This window comes from Adelges cooleyi, unplaced genomic scaffold (assembly GCF_023614345.1).
Source record: "Adelges cooleyi isolate 19-005CV unplaced genomic scaffold, UGA_ACOO_1.1 ACOO_flye_CR_arks_rails_tigmint_CR_PRNA_21, whole genome shotgun sequence".
Taxonomy (NCBI): Eukaryota; Metazoa; Arthropoda; class Insecta; order Hemiptera; family Adelgidae; genus Adelges; species Adelges cooleyi.
In genome coordinates, this window is record NW_026095871.1 from 11,861,630 (window position 1) to 11,879,078 (window position 17,449).

A 17,449-nucleotide genomic window follows, 5' to 3' on the forward strand; every position below is an offset into this window, starting at 1 on the left:
TCCCGGTGTATATATAAATTATATAGGGAAGACCTTCCGGCGCTGACGTGTCTGCTCCTCAAAAGGTCGTTTGTAAATGGCCGCCTCCTCCGTGTACCACCGCGCTTGCTAACTACTAAAGCAAAACAAAAGGACATCAATCATATTACAAAATTTCGTTGAAGGCGACTATACTGCTGAGTGTGTGTGTGTGGAACAAGAGACACGGACACGGTCCGGCCATGTCTGGAATATTGATGAGAGAGATGCCCCGCCGAGCCCGGTGGAAGACATAAATTTGACGATACTCGTTTATCACCCTTGTGTGATGGATTCTGCTTAACACTACCTTTTGCGCACCATTTCCGTGTCGGTATATATCTATATATATATATATATGTATGTATAAATATGTGTGTGTGTGTGTTATAGAGATATTCCTCTCCGTGTTTCCTTTCCTCGGACCCATGTCTACAGTGCATGAAATTATTTTAATGCTACCGCAGGATCCATCTCAATTATCCTCGTATTAGTATCATGGATAATGGATCAGCGTCGCTAAACGTCCAATCGCCCTCAAATGTTTTATTATTAATTATCAACAATATGCTTTTCTGTATTCATAGTGTCTCATAGTGTCATACACGAACAATTATTTAATTTAAAATAAACAAATTAATATGAAAATGTATACTCTTTTAACATAATTTTGTTTTCTTTTTTAAGGACCTTCAATTTAAAATGGTTATGTGATAATATAATACCAGCTAAGTGGGTTTGAGGCATGGTGGGATCGAAGGTCATTTCAGTGATCACATTTGATTAACTAAAGATACATATGTGCTACTAGCTTTATCACATGAACGATATAATTATTAAATGACGAAATTTTGTTAATAGTAAAATAAATTACTTTGCTATTAACATTCATACTAATAATATTTATATAAATTAAAAATACCATTACATTTAATCCGGTTTACTAATATTAGGGTGAATGCAATTAGGACTGATGGTCTGTCTAAAATAATTTGTTGACGTTGTTGCACATTTATATTATCGCAGTCGACAATATAATAAAAGAATTTCAGAACCCCGCTTTTATAGAAAACAATAATTAAAAATTAAAGCACATCAGTGTGAAAAATAAAACCTTCCTTATCAGCTCCATCAAAGTTAAAAAAATATCTATGTTTTCATATTTTAGCTTGATTTTTTTTAAGTTTGTCAATAAAATTAGAGCGGAGATAACGTACATAGACCACAGTATATAAAAACGTTTACAATTTTTTTGTCTCCATATTATTGTTATTGTTGTTTTATCAATACAGTGCCAAGTCATTGGCACTGTATTTTTTTTTTTTTTTTATAATGTAATGTATAACACCAACGGAGATCATTCTTACCCGCCGTAGCCCTATTTTTCGTTTTAAATATCATAATAATGCGAATGCGGTTAATCGACGTCACTTGTTCTGGAACGATAGGTACCCTCTCCGCGGTGAGATGCCGTTGATATGAGTGTTTGGCCAACAGTGTAACGACGTCAGCTTTGCGGGGGCAAGCGAATACTGACCTAACCGGAAACCAAAGGGGTGGTTCGCAGGGGTGGTGGTATTTTTCTTTCGTTGACGTTTCGCCGCGTGCAAACCCCCGTCTGTTGTAACGTCGTCACGTGCCGTCGGTATATCAAAAAGCACATAATAAACGGGACAGGCACACCCCCGCAAGTGGCAACCGCTGCCGGCCCGACCCCGAAAGATATTATACGACGACGGCGACAGCGGCGAATATCGAGCCCCGAGACAAATGCCGCACATCGGTCTTATCTATCCCGTTCCCTCACCCCTCCTCGTACCTCCGCCCAGGGGGGTTCCCCGGGGTATAATGTACCCGGTATTGTTTCAATACGGCCACGGTAGCGTCTAGCTCGATCCGGTTTTATTGCCCGAGCCCGCCGTTTTACGACAACCCGCCGCCGTCGTCCCCCGAGCCAATCAATCTCCAATGAGCGACGTGTACCGTACAGGTATAATACAAATACACACACACATAATAATATATATATATAAATATCATATTTATACATGTATATAATATATACACACAGCCAAGGGATCCGGCCGTGTAATTTCGCGCACGTTTTACTTATGCGTCCGTGCGTTGTTTTATATTAGACCAACCGGGCGAGACCGCGTAGCGCTACTATATGTGCACACGTATACGCCGCCGCCGCCGAAAAGCGGTTTAACTTAATTCCCCGACCGATTTAAAACCGTCGTATACGTTTTCATTAAATTCGAAATTGCTCTTTATCGTCCTGCGAGGCCTTTTTTGGCCGTACCGCGAACAACCGCCGCCGCGGTGACCGTCGCGTCGACAGTGTTGGCGACCGCCGAAATTAATTATTAATAAACCTTGAGCCGCATCACAGAGATTTAATTTATAATAATATTATAATTATTATTACTTTTACAGCGGTTTGTTCCGCCGCGATATATTGTATAATATTGAATGGGCGACATTCTCGTAAAACCATATTCGAAAACTTTGGCATAAGTTCGAAAATATTAACAACTAAATAGTGTAGTACTGAACGGCCTAAATTAAAATAACAAATTTTGGCAATTTAATATAAAATGAAGAAAGTGTGGTACTTTCTAGTTTCTACTCTATGGGTTGAATGAGACCGATATTGTTTTTCAAAATAATTATACTATTTTTAATTTAAACTTTAAATTAAAAAAAAAATTGAATCTATAATTTTTGTTTGAAAAAATTGGCTAAATTACGATTAGTAAATCATTGAGTACGATCATAGAGTTAATCTTACCACTAAGTAATATTATAATATTAAAAAAAAAAAATTTTTTTTAATTAATAATTTGTTATTGCGTATTTACATTTTGCTCTAGCTTAGTAGGTAGTATAATATAATGATATATAACTCTATGATAGTGCGTTGAACAAATGTGTGCATGTTCAAATGTGATCCCAAATAGATATATTGCGTTTTCTTTGGAGCGTGAAACAATTTATCGTCGTATAAAATGGTATTCAATCACCGTAAAACACATCTCGCCCATTTTCTTGGAAATACACAACAAAGAACTCGGTCGGCAATTTGTTTACAGTGATACGTGTCCGGACTGTTTATAAGGGCCATTGGAGTTGATTGTCGTACTGTTGTGTTCCGGTTTTTTTTTTTTTTTTGATAACAGTAAACATTGTACATGAAACGTACATATATGTTGTGCGCGTGCCGCAGACGAATGATGCTACCCAGTAGCCGATGGGGTTTCGCATGTGCCGAACCCGCATCATTACATTACACAGAGAAAGGTGGATCATTTGTCTAGTCAAACACATATTCGTCAAGCAAGACAAACACACGGTTTGTGTGTCTCCGGCCGAACACTCGGAACATGTGTTTGTGTATACATGCATATTATACGAATTTGCCACAAAGGATACACTATGCACGGTGTGCACTCACACACGTGAAAGGATTTCCCTTTTGGCTTGTTTTGTTGGCCCACTGCGGTAATAATAATTGCAACAGACGACAGACACGATGATTACGCGGGGGGAGCTGCTGCCGATGCGATGCACACGACGACGTTGAACAATGTACATAATGTACGGCAGCTTCGTTTGGTTTGTGAGAGAAAACACGAGGGAAGATTTCATTAAAACCGCCGATGGCTGATTTCGAATGATCGTTATCATCGTGCGGCTGTACATGCAATGTCCCGTGAGAGTTCGTCGGCTCGAAAGTTTCCACGTGTGGTGCCGATACAAAGAGATAGTAATACGGTCATAAAGCGTGCACGTGTGTGTACGGGGAAGGGTGTGGTACAAAGTTACCTGAAAAGTTTTTCGAGTCGAGTCGTAAACAAGATTTGGGTTTTTTTTGTGTTTTCGGTACCGCTCCTGTCAAAACTCCCGTTTGATTAAACATATTAATAAACGTTTTTTTCGATTATACATAAACGCGGCTAGGTTGTGATATTTTGGTTTGACAACCGGTTAATAAAAAATGTACATATCGTTGGATTTGTATGCGAATGATTGCAGCGCACTTGCTCTGTTAACACCGATAATAAAATACATTGCAAAGTGTACCAGTCAGAAATAAAAGAGTAATTCCTTTGACAGCACAAACGATTATTGGAGTTCAGTCAACTTTTCGAAATCAAACGATAACTCATCGGATCTTTATATATTGTAGCCTTTACGGCCCACGCGGGGCCTCCCACGGCCGCGCTATATATTTCTCCACTATCGCTTCTTGTTAACTTGTCATTTACCATATACATAAAAAAATGGTTAAACAAAAAGTTATTGCTTCTTGAATATGTGTAAAATGTGTATATCAGTATTATCCAATTTGAATAAACAATAATTATTAGCGTCATGGGAAAATGTTCAGCGTAAGCAATATAGGAAAGAGTATAGTAGTAGTAAAGAGTATATAGTATTATATGGTAGACTTTATCAATTTTGTTTGTTCTTCATAGCAAAGTTATATGGTCTTTATTCACTTAGCCTCGATCAAACCTGGGCATTATTTAAATTATTTTTCATTGAAATGCAAATGTATTTATAAAAAAAAATTAAATTTTATTTAAAACTATAAATAGCCAGTTATTTCAAATAATGTATTATTAGAAACAGTAAATGCAAATTAAGTGCTAAATACAAATACATTTTGAATAACTCATTATTTTCAGATAATTATGTGTTATATAAATAAAAAATGCGCAGTTTCCTTTCCAATCAGCTCTGTATTATTCATATTTTTAGATTGTATTTAAAATCGGTTAAAGCTTAAATGGTGTTTGTTAATATTATTCATATTTCAATTTTACATATTTGATATTAAACACTACATAAATTCGCCCGATCCGATTGTGTAATTAATTTGAAAATTTTCAATTAAAGTTTAGTAGGCGTTGAGCTGTGTACCTACATTTGTGTTAAAATATTAACGTTTGTAGGTTAAATATTTGTTTATTTTTAAACTTTTTATAACATTACGAGTGACACGAGATTTAAAATAATTTTTTTTTATGAATAACAAAAAAAGAGACACTCTGCCCAAGCAGCATACGCAGTTATTACTACTACCATATGTAGCTCTCTGCATTTCGGTGTATAAGCCAAAATGAATCTACCAGCTTGTATGCTTGTTTATTATGTTTTTTCATTTCCTTTCAACGGAATGTGTATAATGTATGCGCGCATTTCATAAATGATGGGCGTTCAAATAGTATTACACCTTTGAAAACCGGTAATGGGAATAGTGATAACGCCTATACTCTCCATTTCCACCGTTTGCTTGTGTGTAGATTTAAATTTCGGCATAATCCCCATTCGCGTTTGTTCTCTGCTTCCTCTAACGCGGCAATCTTCTTATATAGTAGGTAATCTCGGTTGTCACGCGTTTGAACATAGCTCTCATTTATTACTATACTAGTATTAACGTGTACCTACTGTAGAAGATGATTGTGCGTTCAAACGATCTTCCAGAACTCATCCCGACAACCGAGAGAACATTAAAAAAAAAAAACTCAACGATTTTCATCATTTTAAATTATCATTATCAATATAAATTATTTGTGGTGGATGCGGCGGTCACCACGCTAAGTGTTTTTTTTTTTTTTTTAGCAACGAAATAACGACAAATGATGATTTTTCTGGTGGTTTTTTTTTTTGCTTTTATCCTCGTATCGTTCTCGAGCAAAAAAAAAAATAAATAGTAATAAAATGGCGATTTTATAGCCATAAAAATTTGGCGGAGGAAAAAACCGGTGTGGCGTGCCAAAAGAGGTCGCGTGTCGCGCTCCGTTTACTGACGACTAAGCGTTTATATGGCTTTCCGATACTCGTTTACGATAAGAAGAGCACAAGAAAAGAACAAAAATATCTGAAAGTCTTAATGGTTAACTTGGCAATGATAGTTTTCTTCCGTTAAAAAAAAAAAAACATTCAAAATAACATGTATAAATGTTGTCGTTTAGTTTTCTGTACTTAAAAAACTCGAAAGTTCCAGCGTGCGAACTTAAAACAAAACGAATAAAAAAAAATTCAATGAAACTTTATCTCGTGTACATCGAAATCATTTTTGGCGTAACACAATAGCCGAAAGCTACAAACTGTAATACATTTTTATACTACATTACGGTATTTGCAGTTTTCATTTGGAACTTAAACAACTTAGTAACAGGTATTTACAATAATTATTGCAATAGACTTAGATTATAAGAAATATAAATGCATAAACAGACAAAATTTATAAAATTAAACTTAAGAAAAGTAATTATGGACTTTGCAAGCACCAATAATTAGCTGCTGAATGTCCAGACTGCACCACTGCACGATTTTTATTATATGATACAATTATTAAACCAAATAAAAAGAAAAAAATGTTTGTATCGTTTATTTTATTACATAGGCTTATTATTACATAAGTAAAGATGATGTTGACGGCTTAAATTCATGAAATGATTTTTATGATTATTTAGATTAAGATATTTATCCTAGCATAGCCGTGATGTTATTGGTAAAAAATTGTTAGCGCGATGCTGCGAATGACTTACAAATATGATTTCACATAACAACAGTGTTTCGTTTAGAGATTGGTTAATTTTCTGACTCAACAAAGTTCTTTAGTGTTATGAGTATGATCTTTATCAATCACAAATATTCCTACACATTTTTTATTACTGTCATTTTTAAAATAAGAAATCCAAAGTTACAGACAGAAAAATGGCACGATAAAAAGATTTCTTATATTTGTATGTAACATAGTCATCGTATTTATGAACATTGCCTACATAATAGAACTATATACACTCAAATTTAATTTTTTTTTCTCACTGAAAATACATAAAAGAAACATTAATACTTAATTTTCCTATAATCCTTCTTCTCATCTATAAAACTGGCTTGACAGTTTTTTTATAATGGATTTTTTCAATATCCCTTTCTCACTCATTTCTACAAAATATAGTATTGCATTGGCCCGCAAATTTCACCTGTTTCTACCTCATCTGACCACATTTTATTGTACTCACCACATTTCCTTTACTTCCTCCATTATTTTGCATAAATACTCGCTCATTTCTCTATGCTAATTACCACAGCAGGTTCTCATAAATATTAATAATAATAATAATAAATACAATATATTTTAGCTCCGCTAAATTTAAACAGTTACTTTTAATTTGAAAAAAATAGCAGAACAAGCGAATTATTACAACGCATTAATTTGATAAATTAGTATTCATAAACACTAAACGAGTGCTATAATTTCTACCTGCGCTAACTACACAATTACAATTCACCCGCACTGCTTTTCCAGCCTTAACATTTCAACACGTCTTGTAAAAGTTGCTATACCCAATTTCATAACGTACCTACTGTTGTTATGTGTAATCCTATTTGTGTATCAATCGTGGCCGACAGCCTCGAGCTAACAATATAACAATAAAAACGTACATTTTGCGCTATAACCTTAATCTTAATCGGCCATAAAATGCATTTCAAGGATTTTGAGCTGTCCACATAACCCTTAACATAGTCCTCGTGTAATAATAAAAGTAATGATAATATTTTCAATATAAATGATTGCTAAGTGTGCGCTAGAATTATAGTCTCGAAAGGATTATGTCGCACGGGTATTAGTAAACCAGCACGAGGAAGATTTGTTCAAAACTACCATAATAGTTATCGACCAATTAATTTTAAGAGCCCGTATTCGAGTATTATTATATTTTCTATGTATGCCACTCGAAAAAACTAACAAAAATAAAGAGTTTGATTTCTTAGTTGGGATACTTTTTTACATGTATTATATTTTTTATCTATTTAATAAATATACCTTTTAGTAATAAATGAAAAACCTTACAAAAATAATTAACAACTACTTCACCGCTGCTCATTTGTTATTTTATATTACAGTCTATTACACATGCTAATATTATAAAGCATGAAAAGAAATTGAACGTAAACAGGTGATTATAATATAAAAAAACAACAACATTATTTTGAATTATTTTAACAATCACAGTTCAAGTAGCGTTCGTTAGCGTTGACAACGTTGTAAAACTGAAACATATGTATAAATATATATATATATATATATATATAATAACATATGATATATATTATGATGATGATGGTTTCGAACATAGAAAAAAATAACATTACAGTTTAACATGTGTGGGTGGTTGTACTTACCATAGCAATGGTGTAAGTACAACCGGGAGATGTATGACGTGCCATTATGCAGAACATGTTATTATAATGTATTATAAATCGTATCACTACTCCCTATCAAATAGTAATAAAATATCGTGCGCTTACGTATGGGGCTTAGCGGATTTACTTATTCTTCTTTGCAAAATATATGTCTGGTTCGTTTTCTTAAGAAGTAGCTTTTAAACTAAAACAAAGGACCGATGGCTTACTTTACGTTGTACAATAATACAGCCTGTTATCGACGGTACCATAGGCCCCACCTCCTCCTCCTCCACGCTGTAAGCCGTATGAGGCCTCCTTTTCTAAGCTGCTACATCAAAGTTAAGACATGTATAAACGTATGAGACTTATTGATCCTTCAGTATTCACTACACTATAATATGCGAGCTCACAATTATTTAACTTTAACGCAATATCAGAAATAATAAAAGTAAGTTGAGTGAGTTGCTAGTTTTTTCAAATTGGTTGCGATTAGTTGCAAATAGGTTGCTTAGTATTAGCAAAAATCCGGAGTTGATCGGACATAGTGGGGGGGGGGGCTAACTTCACGTACGTCGGGGGGCTCCGTGAATATGTAATTCTGAAAACCAATTTACAATTATTTACAAAAGTTTGACACTAATTTGGTATTGATAGGATAATGTAGGGGGGCCAACTTTATGTACATGAAACGTTTCCTTATATATAGGCGTAGAATGAGGAGAGACTAAGGGAGCTACAGCCTATAGCCTTCCATGAAAATATTTCCATCATCGAATTTCAGTTAGAAGAGGAGGGGAATTATAATGAAAATCTAAAACCTTGTTAGACCTATATATACCTATATTTATATATATAAGAATTTTTTTTTTATAAACTAGTAATTCCTATGTTTTTTTGAAAAAAACAAAAAGCGTGCGTCATTATTATATAGTACATTTAGCAGCTAACAGCAGCAGCAGCAGCAGTTAACAACTAAAAAACGAGTATGTTTTTACTCGTATTTTTTAGAGTATCTTTAAGTTAACAGCTAAACAATCAAAAGTATGTGTTTTTTATCATTTTTAAACTAACGCATAATACACATTCAAAGTTTAGTTTAAACTTTGTTAGTTGTATACTTGCTTTTGTGTAACATATAACAAATTTGAATGTAAGTATAGAATTATATGTAAAATGGTGTATTTAGAACGAAAAGTAAATGTATCATTTGACATCTTCCTTTTTTTCCAATAATAATTTTGAAACACCGTAATATTATTTATGCGATAACGGAAAAATTATAAATCAAAACTATTTTTAATAATATTAAATTATGTTAAGTTAATTAAGTTTCGTTATCTCTTTTATGTTATAATTGTTTTCGTTTATCCGTTTTTCTTTTTAATTAAAAATGTATTTTTATGTGTTTAATAGTTATACGATTTTACTGTTGTTCAATACAATGTCGGCGAAACCTTTAATTTTCTTATTATTAGTAAGTAATATATTGCTAAACAGAGCATAAAGAAAGATTATTTTGTTTCATTGATTTTCTATTATTAATTTATGTTATAGATCTGTTGTTTTATAATTCGATATTTATACTTTAGGTGATATGGAAATGTCAAATTACTAACACTATGCCAGTACCCAAAGAATTTATTAAAAAAGGACATATGGCACTTCAAGGCTGCATCAAGACGGGAGTAAATGGAGATAAACTAAGTAAATGGTTTTTATATATAAATTAAATGTAAAGTAAGCAGTAGAGCAAACATCAATAAACCAATACATTAGTTATGTAAACATTTTAAAACATATTATAATAATGATAATCAATTAACAACACACGATGTTTGCCCTGTTATGTTTGTACGAGTATTCCTAAACTATAATATGTGATCAGAGCTCTTTATATGATTTTTTAATGTAAAGTTTAACGTTTGAAATTGATAAACTATACCAAATTAATACAATAATTATTTTTTCCTTTTAGTCAACATGCTTAAATGCATACCAGCAAATGAAGAAAAATTGGAAAAAGCTGCAAATGCTTATAAAACTTACCCACGTTTCACCGGAAAGATTAATGAAAGATTTGCCGCCAACATTTGTAGAACTGCCTTAAGTAATGAAGAAACCAAACAAAACTTCCCAAGTCAGGAGAAATGCATGGAGCAAATGAAATTGTGTGCACTTATGTATAAAGAGGCTGTATGCCAACCTCCAACTAATGAACCTCAACCTCAAATATAGGGCAAAAATAGAAATGTAATGCTAAACGCGTTGTAAAGTTTATAGTAAAATTATGTTTTTATTTTTTTTAAATAAAATACCATAAGTTGTTAAACAGTTAATTTATAAATCAAATAAGTTTTAAAGTTTTTTTTTTTTACTAATTTCTGATTAGATCATATATGATAATAGTAATTACATCAAAACCCTATTTGGAAATGGCAACAATTAACACCAAGACAAAAATAGTTTTTTTTTTTATGATTTTAGCCCGTTGTGCAGATGTACATAAATAACATATTATGCTTAACGAATACCCTCGTTAATGGTAGACAACTGCTTACAACTGGCGACAAATAAAAAATAAACGCAATCCAATTATATTTGTAAGCATCGAAGCTAATAAACGGTTGAGCTATAAAACAAATTTCTAGTTATAAAATCACGAGAAATATAGAAATCATCAAAATTGCATTATGCTTTAAGCGACTTTAATTATTGTGCTCTAAAATATTGTAGAGACTGCCAGTGACAAAGCTAAAACTGAAGCTTACTCGAAGACGGTAAGTTCATGTAAATCGTTTTATTGATAAACTTTACATTAGCTAAATGTATACATAAAATAATTGTATGGCGTCAACGTAAGTGCATCCTACTCGGATTCAATTTAGTCAATTGAATGCAAATAAATTTGAGACTTTAAGACAAAATGGAATAAGCTAGATATTATGCGAGCCTGCTTGTTTTGGACTCTACTGGTTTAGACTGCACTAGGTTTGTACTCTGCTGGATTAATTCTGTCCACTGATTCGCACCGAAACGTTACTTTAAAAGTGATTTTATCGCCTTCAGTTATAATAATTCCCGTAGACCCGTGAACCTAGCATAATTTAACTAGAATACTTATTGTAAAATATAAACGATAATTTATTAAAAATAATTTAATATCTAATTGTTTTTAGATGGTCCGACAAAGCTGAAATATCCAGAACCCGTGTCACATTCTGAAAATAATTTAATACAATTATTAAGATGTGTATCTGTGTCTATTGTTGTGTTTTAACCTTCGAATTTTTTAATAACATATTCGAAAAAATCAATTTAGTTATCAAATATATGATACCGATGTCTATGGGTATGTAATGAAATAGTAACCCACCAACAAATAGCCCTTTCCGCTTCCTTTAAGTATTTGATTACATAGATTATAAACGTTTCGAATTATTTGTCATGGTTGATAATAATTATTCAAGTTCAAACGTGGAACGTTATATTTTAGTTCATAACATGTTTTCAAAACGATATGGGTATATTCCGTTAGTTGTTTGTCTTTATATTATGTTTGAACTATTTTCTTGCACGGTAGTACTGCATATTTACATAAGTTATAGCGAATACCTATTTTGTACATTCGTATCATTGAATGCAATGGAATTATTAGCGTTTAATGCATAGTTATAAGTATATAACTAGCATTTTCCATTTTAGTTAAAATCCCCTGGTCGTACAGAAGCTAAACGGTAAATAGATATTATTTTTTTACACCTTATAATATATAATACCGTATTTTTCACAAGGACTGATTGAATGTCGCATTGCAGACAAAATATGGAAAACACCTATTAGTTACACACGACCTTATAAGTTATAACGTTATGAGTACAGTCATATTTTACAAAAACAATATTTTATTGGTTTACCAACGTTCTATTATTTGTATGGTTTAAATCGCTGTGGCGCATACTTAGGTCTCTGCACAATACACAAATGATAAAAACGATATTATATTATGTTTTTTTTTTTTTCAATCGAAACCCAGTTGTTTTATTAACCGAACTTTTGGTTAGCACTTACTCACGTTCTTCATCCGCATGACTATCACGTGTGTAGTCGATATAGGTAATAAAAAAACTGTGATGTTTCTTTTCAAAACAACAACAATGTATACATCCCACATCTTGTTTACCGCGGATCTGAAACGTTAAAAAAAATCTCTCTTTTTTTTTTTTAATTAGCCTTTATTAAACAACGTCATAAGATCAATATCATCATTCGCTTTTGGGTTGAAACCAACTTTAAATATAACTAAATACAATACAAAATAATTGTACACATGAATGAAAAAGCCATTAGGATATGATGAGCACATAACAAGAGTTAAGAATGTTGGAAGAGAGAGTAGGATAATGAGGATGGGGAAACCTCCAGTAGGTTCTGCTTTGTGTAGTACGGCGAGGAATTAGGAGAAATCGGGAATGACCGAATCTTAGACGGGCTAAATAAGTAATATATTGTGGTGTAAGATTTGGGCCGTGAAACCAAAATAACAAAAAATGTTATATCACACGATTTGTATGATCCATCCTGCGTTCAAAACATTTGAATTAGTTTATAAATATTTCATAAGAGATACAATGCTTTCTAGAAGTCTTAAAATATATTTTTTTTTCCTATACAATTTATTATAAAACTAAATTCGGAATACTATCAATTGTCCTACTTTTATAATTGCTCAAGTAAAAAATAAATGACCTTATAATATAATAATAATCAAAATCGTTTTTACTTAGGAGACTTCAAATAGTATAACTAGGTCGATATTTAAGATGTTGTTTTTGTTTTTGAACACATTTCTTATTTGGCACATTGGTGTTTGACTAAAAGTTAACTATTTGAACAAGCATAGAAAACATCGCATTAAAAAATGTTTTCCTCTTACTTCAAAAAACACAACTTAAAACGTGTTTTCAAGTCGTTTCTGAGTAAGAAAGTAGATAAACAATTATTTAGAAAAGTAATAACAACGATAAAACCATATAATATTTTTCAAAAGGTTTTTAATAAATATTAAAATAAAATAGTAAAATTATTCTTGACCGGATGTAGACATTTGTAAGTACCTAATAAATAAATTACAGCAATATGGATTAAACACAGTTGGGTAGAGCCCGTATTGGCATAGTGAGGTCACAGGTTTTTCCAGAAATATTATTATAACTGAAAGTGATTGTATCACTTAGACCAATTACTAACAATTGATATTTTGATTCTTTTTTAATTAAAAGTGAAATTTGTATTTAATAAATCGGTGGCGTTAAATAATAGTTGACAGCTATTAAACTATACGTCTTTTGTCTACAGTTTTTCTTTTTTGCGACAAAGCTGCGATGGCTGACGATACACAATTGCAAAAAATTATACGTCTTGGGTCAAAAGTATATTTAATAGGCAAATTGTGAAATTTAGTAACTAAATTTCTTTTTATGTAATTTAATAAAAGTTTGAGCAGTAAATGATTTCAAAATTCTCTTTATTGTAAAATTGAATAGATGAACAAAAGGAGAGGGATTATTTAAAAAAATTCCAAAATGGAAAAAACAAAAAAAAAATTATTCAAAATAGCCATTAGTGGTTCTATTTTGTTGAACTTTTCAAATATATTTTGATTGTCTCCAGAAAATATTAATGGCTATTGATTGTATAACGATATTAACGCAAAACATTGTTGTGTCGATTCAAAATTGCGTATGGGCTATAGCCCTCCCACAGAAATGCATCATGCATTAGTCTATGTTACTAATTTCATTGAAAAAATGCTGATAAATTTCAATTATATAGTCCTTACTTTTCTTACATAGAAAAATGGTAATTTTTACACAAAAACTTTGCAGTTTTTTAGGCTTTTTATGTCACATTTGGAGGGGAGAGAGAACTATTTCGAAAATCTATAATAATTATTAGAGCTACACATATTTTCATCAAAAAATATCCATTAGAATTTATTTTTTAGAAACTAGTGATTTCCATGTTTTTTGCAAACAACACTAACAGAAAGCGTGGTCTTCTTTATATGGTACATTTAGGTTAACAGCTAAACAAATATAAGTATGTGTATACCCGTATTTTTTACTATGTTTTAAACTAACGCATAGTATACTTTCATAACTTATGCTTAGTTGTATATCTGCTTTTGTGTAACAAACTAGAATGTAAGTATAGAATTCCTTACAGTATAGCTTTCTTGTTTTTTAATAATAATGTTGAAACCCGGTAATATTATCAAAGCAACATAGAAAACAAATTCTAAATCAAAACTATTTGTAACAATATTAAATTATAGAAATTTCATTATCTCTTTTATGTTACATTTTTTTAGTGGACAATAGTTTTATGATTTTACTGCTGCTCAGTACAATGTCGACGAAATCTTTAATTTTATTATTATTGGTAAGTAGTATATTTCTAAACAGAACAAAGATCAATTGTGTAATATATTTATATACAGGTAACAGGGTGATACATCTGATGTTAGCACTAGTTTTCTTGGAAAATATGTGTATTTTATAAATTATCTTTTCCTATACTTGTGGGTACATCTTTCACTATATTTTTTAATACTTAAAAAAATATTTACTTTCATCTCTTATACGTACACATAAAACTAGTATGGACTTCGTTTAATCAAATGGGAATATATGTTTTTAATTCCATAAATATGAATAATAATGTATTATAATAGTACACAATCAAATTGTTAGCTTTTGAATTTTGAATTTTCATTAGCTTGTTCGTTTGCTATGGTTTCGTAAAGATTTGAACTTAAAACCATCATTCGATCGATTTGTACACCAGTAGCACACCCATTAAATAATAATATTGACATTTGTCGATAACGCTATCACTGCGTTTGAATAGGTTGATAAGATCTGCAAGTCTATCGTCTGTCTAAATCTCAAAACATTTCATTGTGTCTGGTTATCGGTGTTCTCACCTATCAGACGATGCTAACATAAATATGAATTTTATGGACTACTGAAATTCAAAAACCGAAGACATAATATGACAATTATAAGGGGAAATGTAATATCTCTGTAAAGTCATAGCAAACGAACAAGCTGATGAAAATTCAAAATTAAAACGATAACATTTTTTAAAAGGGTTTGTCTACATATTTATGGAATTTAGAACATATTTTTCCATTTGAAAAACGAGATCCATACTTGTTTTACGTAAAAGGGATGAAGATAGAAATTTTCATAGTATTACAAAATATAAGTAAGATAGTACAAGTACCTACGTCCTACAAGTATACAAAAAAAAATAGTTTCAAAATATTCATATTTTCTGAGAAAATGAGGTCTTACAACAGCTGGATTACCCTGTATTATTAATTTATGTTATTAATCCTTTATTTTATAATTTGATCATTTTATACTTTAGGTGGTATGGAAAAGCCAAATTACTTACAGTGAACCATTATCCAATAAAGTTGTTGAAGCAGCAAAAAAGGGATTTCAAGGCTGCATGGCTAAAAATGGAGTACTCGGTTAATTGTTTTTATATGAATTGCTTCATGCGAAAAGGGCCTTTACTTTAAACTTTTGGGAAAATGAAAAAACGTTTGATATGTTTCAAAATGCATAAACATATAAGGGCTTTATCAAAGTTAATAGATATTAAACAGTAAAATTACATTCATTAAAACAATATTATTATTTTCAAATGCAGTCCAGATTATTATCATTTAAGTATAATGGACTTAGACACTTTTTTTAAAAAAATCAATAATTTTATGTATTTGATTTATTTCAAACATTTTAGTTCATGGCATTAAAAATAACAAAAACGACAATTTTATCATAAAAAAATTTTATTAACTATAAAAACAACAAAATAGACTCTTAAACAAAAAATAACAATAACATATTAATTTTAAATTAATATATATTATACAAATTTAATATTATTATGATGTATACCTTTACTCACTGAACAAACAAAACATTATTCATACATCTCTATAACTTACTATTTCGTTAAAGTTTATGTTATTTTGTTTTGTTTTTATTTATATTTCAATGTTTAGAAACAGTTGAAGCCTCAAAAACATTAATTTAACTTGACCTATCCGCTTCTCCAAATGCAAAAAAGCCATACTATTTTCAAAATATGCTCGGCGGCAATCTAAAAAGCACCGAACACTCGCTTTTCAACCGGCTATCCTTTAGGCAAAACAAATTTAATTTAAACCATTTTTTTACTTTAATCGTTAAGCAGCACTGGACACTCGCTTCCTTAGCAGATCTGTTTCTTTTCCAACAAGTATCTAGACTTAGGTGCGAGGACGAGGCGCCTAATTTCATGCTAAACGGGCTTTAGTCCGTGACTGAAGCCCTTTTAACAAAAATTTCATATTTAAGTTGCCCGTTTACAATGGGTTATAGTAATGGGAATAATGCCGTTTTAACATGAATCAATGCGTCTAAGTAGAGTGATAACGAATCTGTAATAATCTCGTTTTAGATCAAATGGTGACTTAGGCCCTTTTTGCATGAAGCAATTCATATATAAATTGAATGTAAAATAAGCAAAAGAGCAAACATCGATAAATCAATACATTAATATTAAAATACATTAAATACATTAATTATTATGCATGAAGACTCGAGTATTATAAGTTAGAAAGAAAGTTAAAACATATTATAATAAATAATTAATAACAAACGGTGTTTGCCCTTTGGTTACTTAATGTGCTACCTAGGAATTCTTAGAATCTCGTATTCTATTCCTGAACTATAATATGTGATCTCACCTTTTTACATGATTTCTCAATGTAAAGTTTAATGTTGGAAACTGATAAACTATTACAAATTTACACAACAATTATTTTTCCCTTTTAGTCGGCATGCTAAGTAGAGACATTCCAGACGAAGAAAAAAAATTTGAAATGCTTGCAAATACATATCACACTTTCGACAAACCATTCGTTGTCAACAGGATTGATAAAGGAGTGGCTAATGAAATTTGTAAACATGCCTTAAGCGATGAAAATTCCAAACAACATTTCAAAGATCACGAGGACTGCATGAATAAAATGCAACTATGTTCACATATGATAAAAGACAATGTAGACCATCCTAAACTATAATATTTCAAGTATAATGTAATAATATAAATGTAATGCTAAACACGTTGTAACGTTTATATTAAAATTATATGTTTTCTATTT

General features: G+C 31.3%; 2 protein-coding genes across 2 annotated transcripts; both read left to right on the forward strand.

Annotated features, from left to right (window-relative positions):
- Positions 1-6,019: 6,019 nt before the first annotated feature.
- Positions 6,020-10,461, forward strand: LOC126834858 (uncharacterized). Its single transcript, XM_050567059.1, has 4 exons — positions 6,020-6,208; positions 9,640-9,700; positions 9,816-9,930; positions 10,202-10,461. The coding sequence occupies exons 2-4, from the start codon at positions 9,668-9,670 to the stop codon at positions 10,459-10,461; spliced, it is 408 nt and encodes a 135-aa protein (XP_050423016.1). The 5' UTR covers positions 6,020-6,208; positions 9,640-9,667.
- Positions 10,462-14,392: 3,931 nt separating this feature from the next.
- Positions 14,393-17,368, forward strand: LOC126834977 (uncharacterized). Its single transcript, XM_050567239.1, has 4 exons — positions 14,393-14,429; positions 14,597-14,667; positions 15,661-15,766; positions 17,121-17,368. Exons 2-4 carry the CDS (start codon positions 14,611-14,613, stop codon positions 17,366-17,368), a joined length of 411 nt encoding a protein of 136 aa, XP_050423196.1. The 5' UTR covers positions 14,393-14,429; positions 14,597-14,610.
- The last annotated feature ends 81 nt before the right edge of the window (positions 17,369-17,449 follow it).

Coding starts and splice junctions, on each gene's coding strand:
- LOC126834977 (XM_050567239.1), top strand. CDS start 14,611: ATGATTTTACTGCTGCTCAGTACAATGTCGACGAAATCTTTAATTTTA. Junction 14,668..15,660: donor CTTTAATTTTATTATTATTG/GTAAGTAGTATA, acceptor TTTATACTTTAG/GTGGTATGGAAAAGCCAAAT. Junction 15,767..17,120: donor GGCTAAAAATGGAGTACTCG/GTTAATTGTTTT, acceptor TTTCCCTTTTAG/TCGGCATGCTAAGTAGAGAC.
- LOC126834858 (XM_050567059.1), top strand. CDS start 9,668: ATGTCGGCGAAACCTTTAATTTTCTTATTATTA. Junction 9,701..9,815: donor CTTTAATTTTCTTATTATTA/GTAAGTAATATA, acceptor TTTATACTTTAG/GTGATATGGAAATGTCAAAT. Junction 9,931..10,201: donor AGTAAATGGAGATAAACTAA/GTAAATGGTTTT, acceptor TTTTCCTTTTAG/TCAACATGCTTAAATGCATA.